The sequence below is a fragment of the Platichthys flesus genome, chromosome 5 (assembly GCF_949316205.1).
Source record: "Platichthys flesus chromosome 5, fPlaFle2.1, whole genome shotgun sequence".
Lineage (NCBI taxonomy): Eukaryota > Metazoa > Chordata > Actinopteri > Pleuronectiformes > Pleuronectidae > Platichthys > Platichthys flesus.
The window spans coordinates 10,701,567-10,713,916 of NC_084949.1; the positions used below are offsets into that span (position 1 = coordinate 10,701,567).

A 12,350-nucleotide genomic window follows, 5' to 3' on the forward strand; every position below is an offset into this window, starting at 1 on the left:
TGGATTCTTTAGTTTCACTGATCTTTAATAAAACTGCTGATACAATGTGCTTTACAAAATTAAGCCGAGTGTGAGACAAAGAGAAAGATGAGAAATACAAACAATTATCACTGCAGAACAATCCATCGCACTCCTTCGCAACGTGATCGGATCCGTCCTCAGACGATTGGCTGGGTCTCTCTGACCAGCCACTCCAGCGCCCCCCTCTTGCCCTGCCTCTCCAGCTCTGCTCCAACCACCTCCCGGCAAGTCCTGTGGTACTCGTTCACCCAGTCGCGCTGCAGCACAGGGAAGGGAACATTAGACCATGAAGAGACTTGTGTTTGAGTATGTGCACCGTGTACTAGGAATAGCTGGATATATTATCATACTTTCAAATCCATAGTTAATGGTTTTAATGTAGGAAATATTGAGCTAAACTACTCCTATTGCTCCTACACAATGTTATGTAGGCTACATTCAATGTGTTGCTGTATTTGAAGTGTTTTACCAATAAAATGTATTTTTGCTGGGTATTCTTTACCTCCTTCTGGGTGAGCAGATCTGTGTTCATCATCTTGACTTGGATAGGGACCAGGGTGAGGGGCTGAAACGTGAGACTCCCTCTGTTTCTGAAGTTGTACTGCACACAAATCAGAACAAACATTTTTTATTAGATTTGAATTTTCAGCACATTGGGACTTAGATACAACAACAGATCAAACACAGGAAAGAAGATCTTCATGAAGCAACATGGCTTTAAAATAGTGGTTATAAAAGCACATGTGGATCGCAAGAGAAAAAATATAAATATAAGTCATCCTTTTTGACTACTGAGGAATATTCAAATTCATGAAGTATCAGAGTCTGATCAGCACTCTTTCTCTTCTATGTTTTTGAAGTTCCCTTGTGATTTGGTTCTCAGTGTAATGACTTACTTTGGGCTTTGTCGGAACAACTAGGACCACGTTCTCGATACGAACGCCAAAAGCTCCATCTTCATAGTACCCAGGCTCTGGAAAGAAAGAAAGAAAGAAAGAAGGTCAAGAAATGTGATGAAGATGTAAGTTTTGGAGAAATTAAATGTTTTTGTGTTAAGGTGTTTATTGCTTCCACTAGGGCTACAGTGATTCAAACATTAAAGACAGCTGAAATATTAGAGGGACAGCATTTTTGGGACTTCAACAGAAGCTGCCTCAATGTCTCTTATTTTATAGGAAAATGAACACATGTGTCCTGTTCTTCAGTCTCTCACTCCAGCCACTGACACCACTCAGCCTTTTGTAATGGTATTATTAAATTACAGCCTGCTCTCAGGTCACATGAAATGCTACAGAAGCCTGTGGCGACTCATCAGTCAGACCTGATGTGAAAATGGAATCAATGAAATGAAGAACAAACAAATCAGTCAGTTGAAATATTAGGCTAAATGTTTAGCTAAAGTCTGTTGCATATAAATTGTGGAAAAATATAAATATTAGGTAATGGTCATACCATCGCTGACGATCATGCCGGCTTCCAGAGGTTCATCAGCGAAGGTCTTGTAGCTGATGCCGCAGGGCCCCTCGTGGACGTTCAGGAAGCAGCCAACGCCGTGGCCGGTCCCGTGGAGGTAGTCCAACCCCGACTCCCACAGCGCCGCACGGGCAAACGAATCCAGCAGGTGGCCTAAGAAGAGCCCAGAGGTTAAGTACTCGAGATCACACGGTAATACACTATAATGCAGATAAATAATATACTAACATATGTTTAAAAAAAAAGAATCCATTCAAAACTTCCACATTTATTTATATGGCACAAGATTATTCAACCATCATTTTGCCTATATATGAAATAAAGGTAATGTGGTTAGGCTGTTCTGGCACCCTGCTTCCTGCCCTTAGTCTAGTTCATGCTGGAACAGTGACAACAAATGCATGACTGTAAAATACCTCTTTTATTTCTCTTGATCTATTGGAAGAGCTATGATTCGTCTCCATCAGATCTAATGTGTCAGAAAACATGTTGGAGATTTGACTCAACCTCTGTGACTGTATCTGTGTCTTGACCCCGTGTTTCCAATGTTCTGAACTGATTGCCTCATGTGACTGCTTGAATTAAAAGGTCGTCTGTATGTTCAATTATATTAGCTCAAGGTTTAAAAACAGCCCACTGTCCTCTCCTCTGAAGAGTGCTTGTGGAGGAAATTGTCCTCCGAGAGCAAGAATGGTTACAAACTTGTGAAAAGGACACTTCTATTACTCTTGAACAACAACATGTTTACTGTTTTTTTTTACTGAAACTGAGAATAAAACAATACTTAAAATATTTAACACAAGAAACAAAGAATCAAGGAATACTGTATATCTGTAACACATAAACGTGTTCTGATACAATAACAAAAAGCACCTTTAGTTCCATTGGGGAAAATAGCGGCACTGACAGCTATGTGTCCCTTCAGAACATAGGTAAAGCATTCCTACACGGGGAAAGAGAGAGAGAGAACGCACTATTAAAAACAGTTTGTGATCAATTTCACACGGCACTGATTCTCTGAATAATTTTTACTTAATTAGACAACTCTGGTCAAATGTGAAATAAGATATAATTTGCGATCACAGAAATGTACCTTCTCATAAGCAGATGGTGTCCCAAAGTGCATGGTGCGTGTGACGTCTGTGGTTCCATCACTGCCAAAGACACAACGTGGATATAAATGGATGGGTATAATGCAGCTGATAATGTCTAATACTGGATTTAGTCTAAATGCATTTGTTGTATATTATAAGTATATTATTTACACATATTGAGCTCCAGAATCAATCAGGTAAACTTCATTCAGGGTGAGAGTCCTGTTGGTTTCAGGCAGTGGTCTAAATAAAAAAGGTAAAAAGTCAAGGATGAAAGATTAGTTTGATATTTTTTAAAAGAACAACAATAAAAGGCAAATATAGATACAACAAAAAAATATATATACATATATATATATATATATACATATATATATTTTGGCCACTGACCTGTAATGTATGATTGCTCCATTTGGACCAACGCTGGAGATTGTGGGGAAACTGAGGCCGACAAAATCTTTCTGTCGACTGAGAAAGACACACACATGTCAACAAAATGAATATGTACATTTTGTTATGTTTTTGACATTGCTCTTTCTCTAAAGACAGCCCCGTGAAAAAGTAAAATATTGAAACTGAACAAAACTTGGGTCAAAATTGTTTCAACTGCATGCCCAGCAGAGGGAGCTAACACTCCACAATAGTCACAATCAGAGGGAGTGCAGCCAGAGTCCAGACAATGGATCTGTTATCTTATGAAGATTTTGAAACCTGATTACCCTTGTTAGCCAAATAAAATAAAACATCATGGCTTGAAAAAACATCTGTGTAAACAAAACCTACCTGCGTAATTCCTCAGCCTTATCAGCAGCAGAGATTTCTGTCACGGTGCCTTTAGGGATCTGTAAAACAATAAGAGCAGCAGACAGTCACGCAACCGCTTGTTGTAGCATCACACTATGGGTCAAGTTAGAGCAAGAGTTTCCACATTGACACAGTATGCCAAGACTATAAGAATACAAAACAACGATTACTGGTCTTTTTAAAATGGTGAATCAAAGTTCTGATTCATTGATCATTAATTAAACATTGCCTCTAAAAAACGGTTGTTGTATCAACACAAACATCTATAAACAGAGGTTTCCTCAGATTTTCCTTTTCAGTCTTTAGAATCCAAAACGGACAGTACCTCCTTTTCCAACCAAGCAAAGAGTTCACAAAGAGCAACTGCATCCTTGATCTGTTGGGTGGAAAAACACAGAGGGTATAAAGATTTGTTTTTATTCAACGTCATAAACCAAATAAAAGATTAACAGATATTCATTAAAGATCGGAGGTTTATAGGTTCTTACGTGGGCCATTTTCATGCCTTGAACCTCAGTGGCATTCTTCACAGCCTTGGCGAGGCAGAGCGGAGTGTAGGGGATCGGAGTCCTGTGCTCCTGAGGAGGTTACAAGAAAAACTCTCTGCTTAAACGATGCATGTCGTAGATGATTGAGAAAGTGCCTGCTTTGAACAGTGAGAAAATGGGCATTCATATTATTTGAAACTGAAAGTACACATCTCTGTTTCCCACACACAAAACTGTTCTTCACGCATTTATTTCTTGAAGCTTAATTAAGATAAAGTCACGGTCAAGCTATTAAATTCTCTGCTGTGTAAACGCTCTTCTAAATGCTGCTGCTTCATGAGTCCGCTCTCTCACCTTGGGGATGACCTGTGTGAGAGCACAACTGGCCTTGTCGCAGATCCACACTTTTTCCTTGGGGCCGAGTGCCGCGCAGATGGCCTGGAGCTCGGTGTGGACCGACTCGTACGGGAACATCTGGATGCTCAGCTCAGGCAAGCTGGGAGTGTCCAGCTGCAGGTGGTCTCTCACAGCGGGACCAGAGAGGCGGCTGAGGTCCAAGAAAAGCCTGCAGAGAGGAAGACGTCGGTCAGTGAGGCGTAAAAAGAAAATAAATACTTGCACCAGTTTTAATGGTTTTAATAAATTACTAGAATTATTTGTGTTTCCATAGATTTAGGATGTTTTAAACAATTTCCCATAGAAAAATACATGTAAAGACTGTAAAGGTAAATGTTACTTAACTTTTGTGCTCATCATTATGTACAATAAAAAATATTATGTATGGTTACGAATTTAGAGGGGACTATAGCCTTAAAAGTTAAGAAATAACACAACTTTATTTTCTTATTTATTATATTAAATATATATATAATTTAGACTAAAAAGGTAATTATCAAAATAAAAATGAATGGAAAAAGTACAGAACAGTAATATAGAAAAGCAATCATCACACTTTACAGATCCTTGTGGGGTTAAAATATATTCAGACATTTATTTAAATGCTCCCAAAAACAAGATAAGTATCTGTCACTTATTGAAATATTTATGAATTTTTTTGGAGAAGTACTGAAATTTATCATTGCAATGTATTCCTGAAGCCCTTCCCATCAGCTGGTAGCATCAATGTAATTAATAGAACACTGATCAGTCATGTTGTGTTATTTTCTCTTACCTCAGCGAGTTCATTCCCACGATGGAATATGCAAAGAAAACTGGGTTGTACTCGATGTCGGCACCACGGAGGTTATAAAGCCCTGAGAAAAGGAAACATTAGATTATAATATTTGAACTAGAAGAAAAATACTCGTGCAGAAATAACTGAATTAATAATAATTAAGAAAATGGTTCATTCCCCTAACAGCAATGACAATTTTAATTAGCCACTTGACTTTCCTACTTTGCCTTAAAATCAATTTGTATGATTCCTCTCAAACCTGCATTCACATCAATTGGTGTTAAATATCAACGTTATTATTAGACTGTCACTCCTCCTCAGTAGATGCCTCAGCAAATCCCCTTCATTTTAACGCCCATTGAAACTCTCGGCTCTAAACGCTACTTGATGACAATCAAAATCAGCATCACTCTAATTAACACAAGCTCTCAGACCAAACAATCAGAAACAGGAGCTCATTAGACAGAGTGAACGAGGTGCTCAAGCCGACCTGTAGAGGGACACCCGTGCATCCCATGGTCCTTGGATCGTGATCGTGTATCAAAACGGACTTATGTAACAGACGTGACCGAGGGTACAGCTGCCACTAGTTTACACCAATAACCAAATACTGCTAAAACCTAACACAATAAATTCTGCACATGAGTGATCACAAAGGTTTTTAAGTCTGTGTTCAGTTTTGATACAAGGTTTGTCCCCGAGTTTTAACACCAGTGAAGAATTAGGATAATTGGAATCCGATGGGTTTAAGAGGTATCACTCAAATATAATTTTAAATAAAAAAAACTTGTCTGTCTTCTAAAGATATAAAAGGCGGAATTGCTGAAAACATTTTGTGCATATTATATATATATATAGATATTATATTATTTATCATATTTCCAGATGGACAGTAACTAGGTACATTGGCTCAATTACAGTAGTAGTGGATATAAATGGTTAAAATGGCACTTATTTGACATAATAGGTTAAATCCTACCATTTTTGTAAAGTTGTGGAGAGCTTTTATATCCATTGTAGGTACAATACTAAAGTTCCTGGTAAATACATTATATATTATATCCAATATATATTCCTCACATTGCTCTACTACAAATTCTACAAGGTGTTGCTGTGAGTTAAGTGACTAAAACACATCATTACTGTCTTAGTAATTGACAGCAGTAGTTAATCTAATATGAAATATTGAAAAATGAACCGTACATGCAATCTCGTCCAAAGCCGTGGCAACAAACCAGCTGATTTTCCTCTCTGCCATCTTGGCTCGCAAAGTGGTGACCTTGTCTTGCCAGGACCAACCTACAAATAGAAGCATAAACGTGAAAAAGAAGATAAGACCAGAAGGATTAAACAGTTGAAGGCAGTAAATCTGCAAATTTCACTAGAATTAAAACAAATGGTGTTTCATGTTTTAATATCTCTATCTCTGAAACAAACCCTAATTAGCTACAATAACAAAAACGTGTATGTACTAGTGTGGATAAAGCAGAGGGGCACAGACCAGTGTAGTCTAATCCCAGGGTGCGGAGCTGAGTGCTGGGTCTTTTTGGACGTTCGCTCCAAACGGCATCGATCAGGTTGTCCTGCACCGCCACCAGAGAGTGGCCTGCACTGGTCAGCGCCTTGGACATAGTCTTCCACTGGTCTAAAACAAAACATCAGAGGAATGAGTTCAGATGCATAAACTATGGTTTAAAACACAAACATTTTGTCACCAACAATAGAAACGATGTGAATCACAGCATGTGAGCAACCGTTGGGAAATCGTGAATTTTCTATGTTTTTCAATAAAGTCAGACGAGGAAGAAATGAACAGGAACTGGGTTTTTACGAAATAGATACTTTTGAAAATAGATACTTTCATACCGAACATTTAAAAAATGCACTGAACACACAGTTCCTGCAGTATACCAGGAAGAACAGAGTGCTCACACTGCTCTAATTGTTCTGTGTGTCGTTTCTTCTTAATTCTGCTGTATTCAGGGAGACATGTGACCACAACCTACCAGCGCCGATGATCCAAGGATCTACTCCCACTTTGGAATTCTCCGGCAGGACGCTGATCAGCCAGTCCTCCTGAGAGGGTGTCTCTTTCAGTCCTATATGCCATAAAAAAATAAACTTGTTAACTGAATCACACACCGAAGACAAAAGGATGTAGTACATTACATTACATTACATTTCATTTAGCTGACGCTTTTATCCAAAGCTACTTACAATAAGTGCATCAACCCCGAGGGTACAGACCAAGAACAACAAGAATCAAGAAAGTACTATTTCTTCAAAATAAAACAAAACTATAAAGTGCTATAATTAAGTGCCATTTAAGTGCTACTATAGTGTTAGTTTCAAAGAGTTGTTAGTTTTTTTTTTTTTTCATTCATTCAAGGTAAAGTCGGAAGAGGTGTGTTTTTAGTTTTCGGCGGAAGATGTGTATACTTTCAGATGTCCGGATGTCAATGGGGAGCTCATTCCACCATTTATGAGCCAGGACAGCAAACAGTTGTGTTTTTGATGAGTGTTCAGCTCGCAGTGAAGGAGCAACGAGCCGATTAGCCGAAGCAGAGCGGAGTGAACGGGGTGGGGTGTAACATTTGACCATGTCCTGGATGTAGACTGGACCGGATCCGTTCACAGCATGGTATGCAAGTACTAGTGTTTTGAACTGGATGCGAGCGGCCACTGGTAACCAGTGAAGGGAGCGGAGGAGAGGAGTAGTGTGAGTGAATTTCGGTTGGTTAAAAACCAGTCGAGCTGCTGCATTCTGGATGAGCTGCAAAGGTCGGATGGCAGTAGCAGGTAGACCTGCCAGGAGGGAGTTACAGTAATCTAGACGTGAGATGACCAGAGCCTGGACCAGAACCTGCACTGCCTTCTGAGTGAGAAGGGGGCATATTCTCCTGATGTTGTACAGCATGAATCTACAGGACCGTGTTGTTGCAGTAATGTTGGCAGTAAGGGAGAGTTGGCTGTCGAGTGTCACACCCAGGTTCCTAGCAGTCTGAGTGGGGGTTAACACAGAGTTGTCAAGTTAATAGTCAGGTCGTGGATGGGAGAGTCTTTCCCTGGAAGGAAAAGTATTTCAGTCTTGTCAAGGTTAATCCTGAACAAGCCTGAATCATTCCACGGCAGCAAAGACAATAAAAACTTTATTTCACCCAGAACTCTTATCGTCACTACTCTGAAACCAGTTTGATGCAAAGAGTGCTAAGGATGTGTGTTATGTTTGAAGACCAACTTCAATATAACATTTGTAGCTGGGGAACCTATGAAAATAGGAGCAAGTTACTCAAAAATAGCCACAACTTCTAAAATGAGAACAACAACAATCAGTTTGTATTCATACTTTAGACAACAGGACTGAGGCAGTTATCATTTTCATCATGTGCAATAGAGACACCAAGTGGGACTTTACCCATCTTCATGACGGTCCAGTTGTTGTCCATCTGCTGGCTGGCCTGGAGGAAATAGCGCCCATCGGTCCACATCGCAGCATACTGCTCTGTGACGATGGCCGTACCTGCACATCACGGCACAGAATTTCCAATTACAAAAAAATGCGTTGGATCTTATTTGTACAATGGATGAATGTGAAAGAATTCAAGAAATTTGCGTTGGCCTTGAGATGGTGGATAACACTGGTCTATTACTGTCTCTTACATGTCCGATGTGTCAGTTGTATTTGTGCTAGAGGTGTTCCAGTTTTTCCTTCCCGACACACTTTGCGTATCAGCTAATACAAAGTACAATCCCAATACCCATGCATAAAAAAAAAAAACTGTATATTATGTATTATAACAGCCTTTGATTATTGTATGTGGTGACACCCCTCAAAACTGAAGACTCGCAAACAGTACATGTCACGGTTTTACTTCAGCATGAAATATTGGCAAAATGGTGACATTTTAGCTCGCTCTGGCTAATGCTACACTACCGCAAATCACTTCTGTTGTTTTGGAGCTGCAAGGAAGAAGAAGAAGAAGAGGAAAATTGCAGTTGTATCTGCGTAACACCAATATGCTTTAAAGACGTGGTATGAGATCGGTACATAAATTTGCGTACTTTCTGATGCCCACCACATTACTAGAATTATCTGAGGCATTTCCACTGTTTGTATCTGAACATTGTGGACAGTAAGAGACGGGGTCAAAAGTTGTCTGATCGGTGCCAAGCAGGACGTACTTCTAAAATTACGGCAGTGGACAACAACAGCCTGAGAGTGAGGAAGTTCTCCATCTCTCCTTTTCAAACTTTACTTGTGTCATCGTGAAGCGGAAGTTTTCCCACAGTGATTTATTACAAAAGTAGGTCATCTTGGCCAACATCATAAGAACCTAGGTCATGTACTGATGCAGCTAAACTGAACATGAGATGGGATGTGGTTGGCTTGCCCTGAATGGGTGAACATGATAGAATCTGCATAGTTGCTTATCAAATAGTCTACGCTAGAAATGAGATCTTTGCTCTTTGCCCAACTCTCAAAGTTTGATACAAAATTGTATGAGTTCCTTTCCATCCACACCCATGCAACATTTACCTGCAGAGCCATTAAATCCACAGATGAATTCACGTCTGCAGTCACACGGTGCGATGTATTCACTCTGAGAGACACAGGGACAGAGAGACAGGTAGAGATAAGTAAGTAAAAGTAAGTAAAATTTATTTATAGAGCACATTTAAGTACAGCATAACTGACCAAAGTGCTGTACAATGACAATAAAAGGCAAATAATACAATATAACAATACAAATTGACCATAAGTACTAAAAACCAATACAAAGTGCAATAACATTCAACAACATTCAATAACAGGAGGCGAACAGTTAGGGGGAAAGGAAGGCCAGGGAGTAAAAGTGGGTTTTTAGCCTAGATTTGAAGGCAGAAATGGAGGGGGCGGATCTAATGTTCTGAGGGAGCTGGTCCCACAGACGTGGAGCGGCGACAGCAAAGGCCCTGTCACCTTTCTGCTTGAGCTGTGAGCGTGGCACGTGCAGAAAACCTTTGCTAGATAAGCTTCATTAACAATCAGCGTGGAGTGGCCATCAACCAGTCAGCCATTTTAAATGCCACCTTCTCTGCTCTTCTCACACAACTACTGGTGCATGGAAGAGGGGAAAGGGAGGAGCAGTGGGCAAAGGGCTACAATTAATTGCGAAGGTCAGACGAGACGATCAGGAGTGACTTGACACACACGCATGAACTAAGACCGACAGGAGGAGTAACAGAGTTGATACGTGGCTGTCGTTGTTTGGATTTTAAGGTTCAGTGTGTAAGATTTAGTTGAAAAGGATCGATTGGCAGAAATGAATATAAATAATCCTAGTAATGTTTTCACTAGTGTGTGATCACTAGAATGGTCCCTTTATATTTAAATACTTCATATTTACACCTGGGTCCTCTCTACTGTTTTTTGCAGTCGTCCAAACTAGAAAAACTTAAAACATTTAGATTTGTAATGACAACTGAAGGCTACCACAGGTTCTCTTTCATGTTTGGAAGTTGGGGGTTATTCAGCTGCAACATGCAACTTCACCACTAGATGTCACTAAATTCTACAGACTGTACCTTTAAAAATGTATCGTATGTTGTGTGTGGTCTCACTCACCTGGTGGGCATCTCCAGAGGGAACGATGTAGGCCTGTATAGGCTCAGAGAAGTATTTGCAATTCTTCAAAGCGTGGCGAAGATTCCTGAGCAGCTCTCCAGTGATCTTCGGAGACATCGCTGTATCTGTACGGACAATGACGAGTGACATCATTCAAAATGACAGTACACTTCAAATAGGCTGATGTCACTTGATACCAAACTTTGCCTGAAGGAGGTAAAGTGTCGTTAATATAAAACAAAACGTATGATGTGGAGTACCTCATTGGCTACAGTCAGCGTTGCCGATAGGTATTTTATGATATGAAAATAATATTTTTTCTTTCCGAAGGCCGCAAAATGCAATTACAGACAAATCAACCATTAAAGCAAAAAGCAACGATAATTCCCACATTAATAATCCACAGATTACCTGACTTCTGAGAAGCCATGTTGACTTCAGGTGACTGCAGCTGGACGGTGACTGACAGTGACTATTAACGTGGAGCTCACAGTCCACACCTGGATCTTTAACCTGTCGTAACATGCTGATAAAGCAACCACCGCAGGAGCCAGGGTTAACTATTAAAAGAAGAGTGTAATTGGCTCCAGTGGGGTAGCACAGAGATATGACGCATTTCCAGAGCAATAACCTCCGTAAAAAAAACTGAAAGGGACACAGAACAATGAAAACACTGACAGTCTACAGCGGTGTAACTCCGACCAATCACATTGCAGAGATCCTCATCGATGAGCTCTCCCATTGGCCAAACGCTCCAACGAGAATGTTGTTTACAAGTTGGCTTCAGATGAATGTTAGATGTTCACAATCTAACCAACCAGCTGGCTTCGCAGCTGCAGAACCATTAACCAGCTGCTTCTACTGTATGTTAGATAAAGTAAAGGTGGTTGTTCAAGTGGACGGACATTTTCTTTATTCACACATGATTCTTGTCAACAGGCCGAGCATGAATAACTGATTCATTGAGTGGTGGGTGTGGTGGCGCGACGGTGGAATGTGTGTGAAGTTACTCGCTGCATTGAAGCGTCTCTGAGCTCCATGAGACGCCCCTCGCTCAGTTCAGTGACCGAACAACACGCTACAGGCGCAGGCGTGAGACGGGCAGCCGCTTCCCCCTCGACTGGAAACCGTCAACATCCCCCCCGAGCTCGCTCCGCATCGCCGGGAGACGTCAGCTCCACAAGCCGCTGAAACCCCCCGCAAGACCCGTGTAGCCCGTGAAACGATGGATACACACCCGCTGGTTCCGCCTGGTCAAAGCTGCAACTCTTGGGGGGGTAAAGAGGAGACAACACGCGGGGCTTCTCCACCAGCTCGGACCTTGTGTTAAATTACAAAACAGGGGGCTGCCATGTCACTGCCGACGTCAGAGCTCACGTGACTGAAGCTTCTGCCACTAGACGCGCAGCGCTCCAGACACGCCCCCTTATCTGAGCAGCCACACGGAGCCATTCATGTATAACCCTAACCCTAACCCATGTTTATAAAGAATCAAATGATCACCTAAAACAGATATCAATGATTTACCCTTCTCTACATGGACTTCATGTAAATCATTAAACATATATAAAAGCTTCAAAACTGATTAAATTGTTCACTACATGGATCATACATTACTAAATATAATGAAAATAATGATATATAACAGATAAATAACATATTTAATCAAATCGATAATAATATTTAAATGA

General features: G+C 40.6%; 1 protein-coding gene across 2 annotated transcripts; it reads right to left on the reverse strand.

Moving 5' to 3' along the window:
* Positions 1–2: 2 nt before the first annotated feature.
* xpnpep1 (X-prolyl aminopeptidase (aminopeptidase P) 1, soluble) lies at positions 3–12,024 on the reverse strand. Of its 2 annotated transcripts, none has more exons than XM_062388032.1 (20): positions 11,897–12,024; positions 10,660–10,784; positions 9,592–9,655; positions 8,470–8,574; positions 7,061–7,153; positions 6,556–6,699; positions 6,258–6,353; positions 5,052–5,133; positions 4,235–4,445; positions 3,881–3,970; positions 3,718–3,768; positions 3,372–3,430; positions 2,979–3,056; positions 2,760–2,831; positions 2,588–2,648; positions 2,368–2,437; positions 1,474–1,647; positions 918–994; positions 524–622; positions 3–278 (listed from the first exon to the last, which is right to left on the reverse strand). In XM_062388032.1, exons 2-20 carry the CDS (start codon positions 10,774–10,776, stop codon positions 159–161), a joined length of 1,863 nt encoding a protein of 620 aa, XP_062244016.1. In that variant the 5' UTR covers positions 10,777–10,784; positions 11,897–12,024; the 3' UTR covers positions 3–158. The 2 variants fall into 2 exon arrangements, with proteins under 2 accessions (XP_062244016.1, XP_062244015.1); XM_062388031.1 differs by lacking the exon at positions 11,897–12,024 and adding an exon at positions 11,071–11,185.
* Positions 12,025–12,350: the final 326 nt, after the last annotated feature.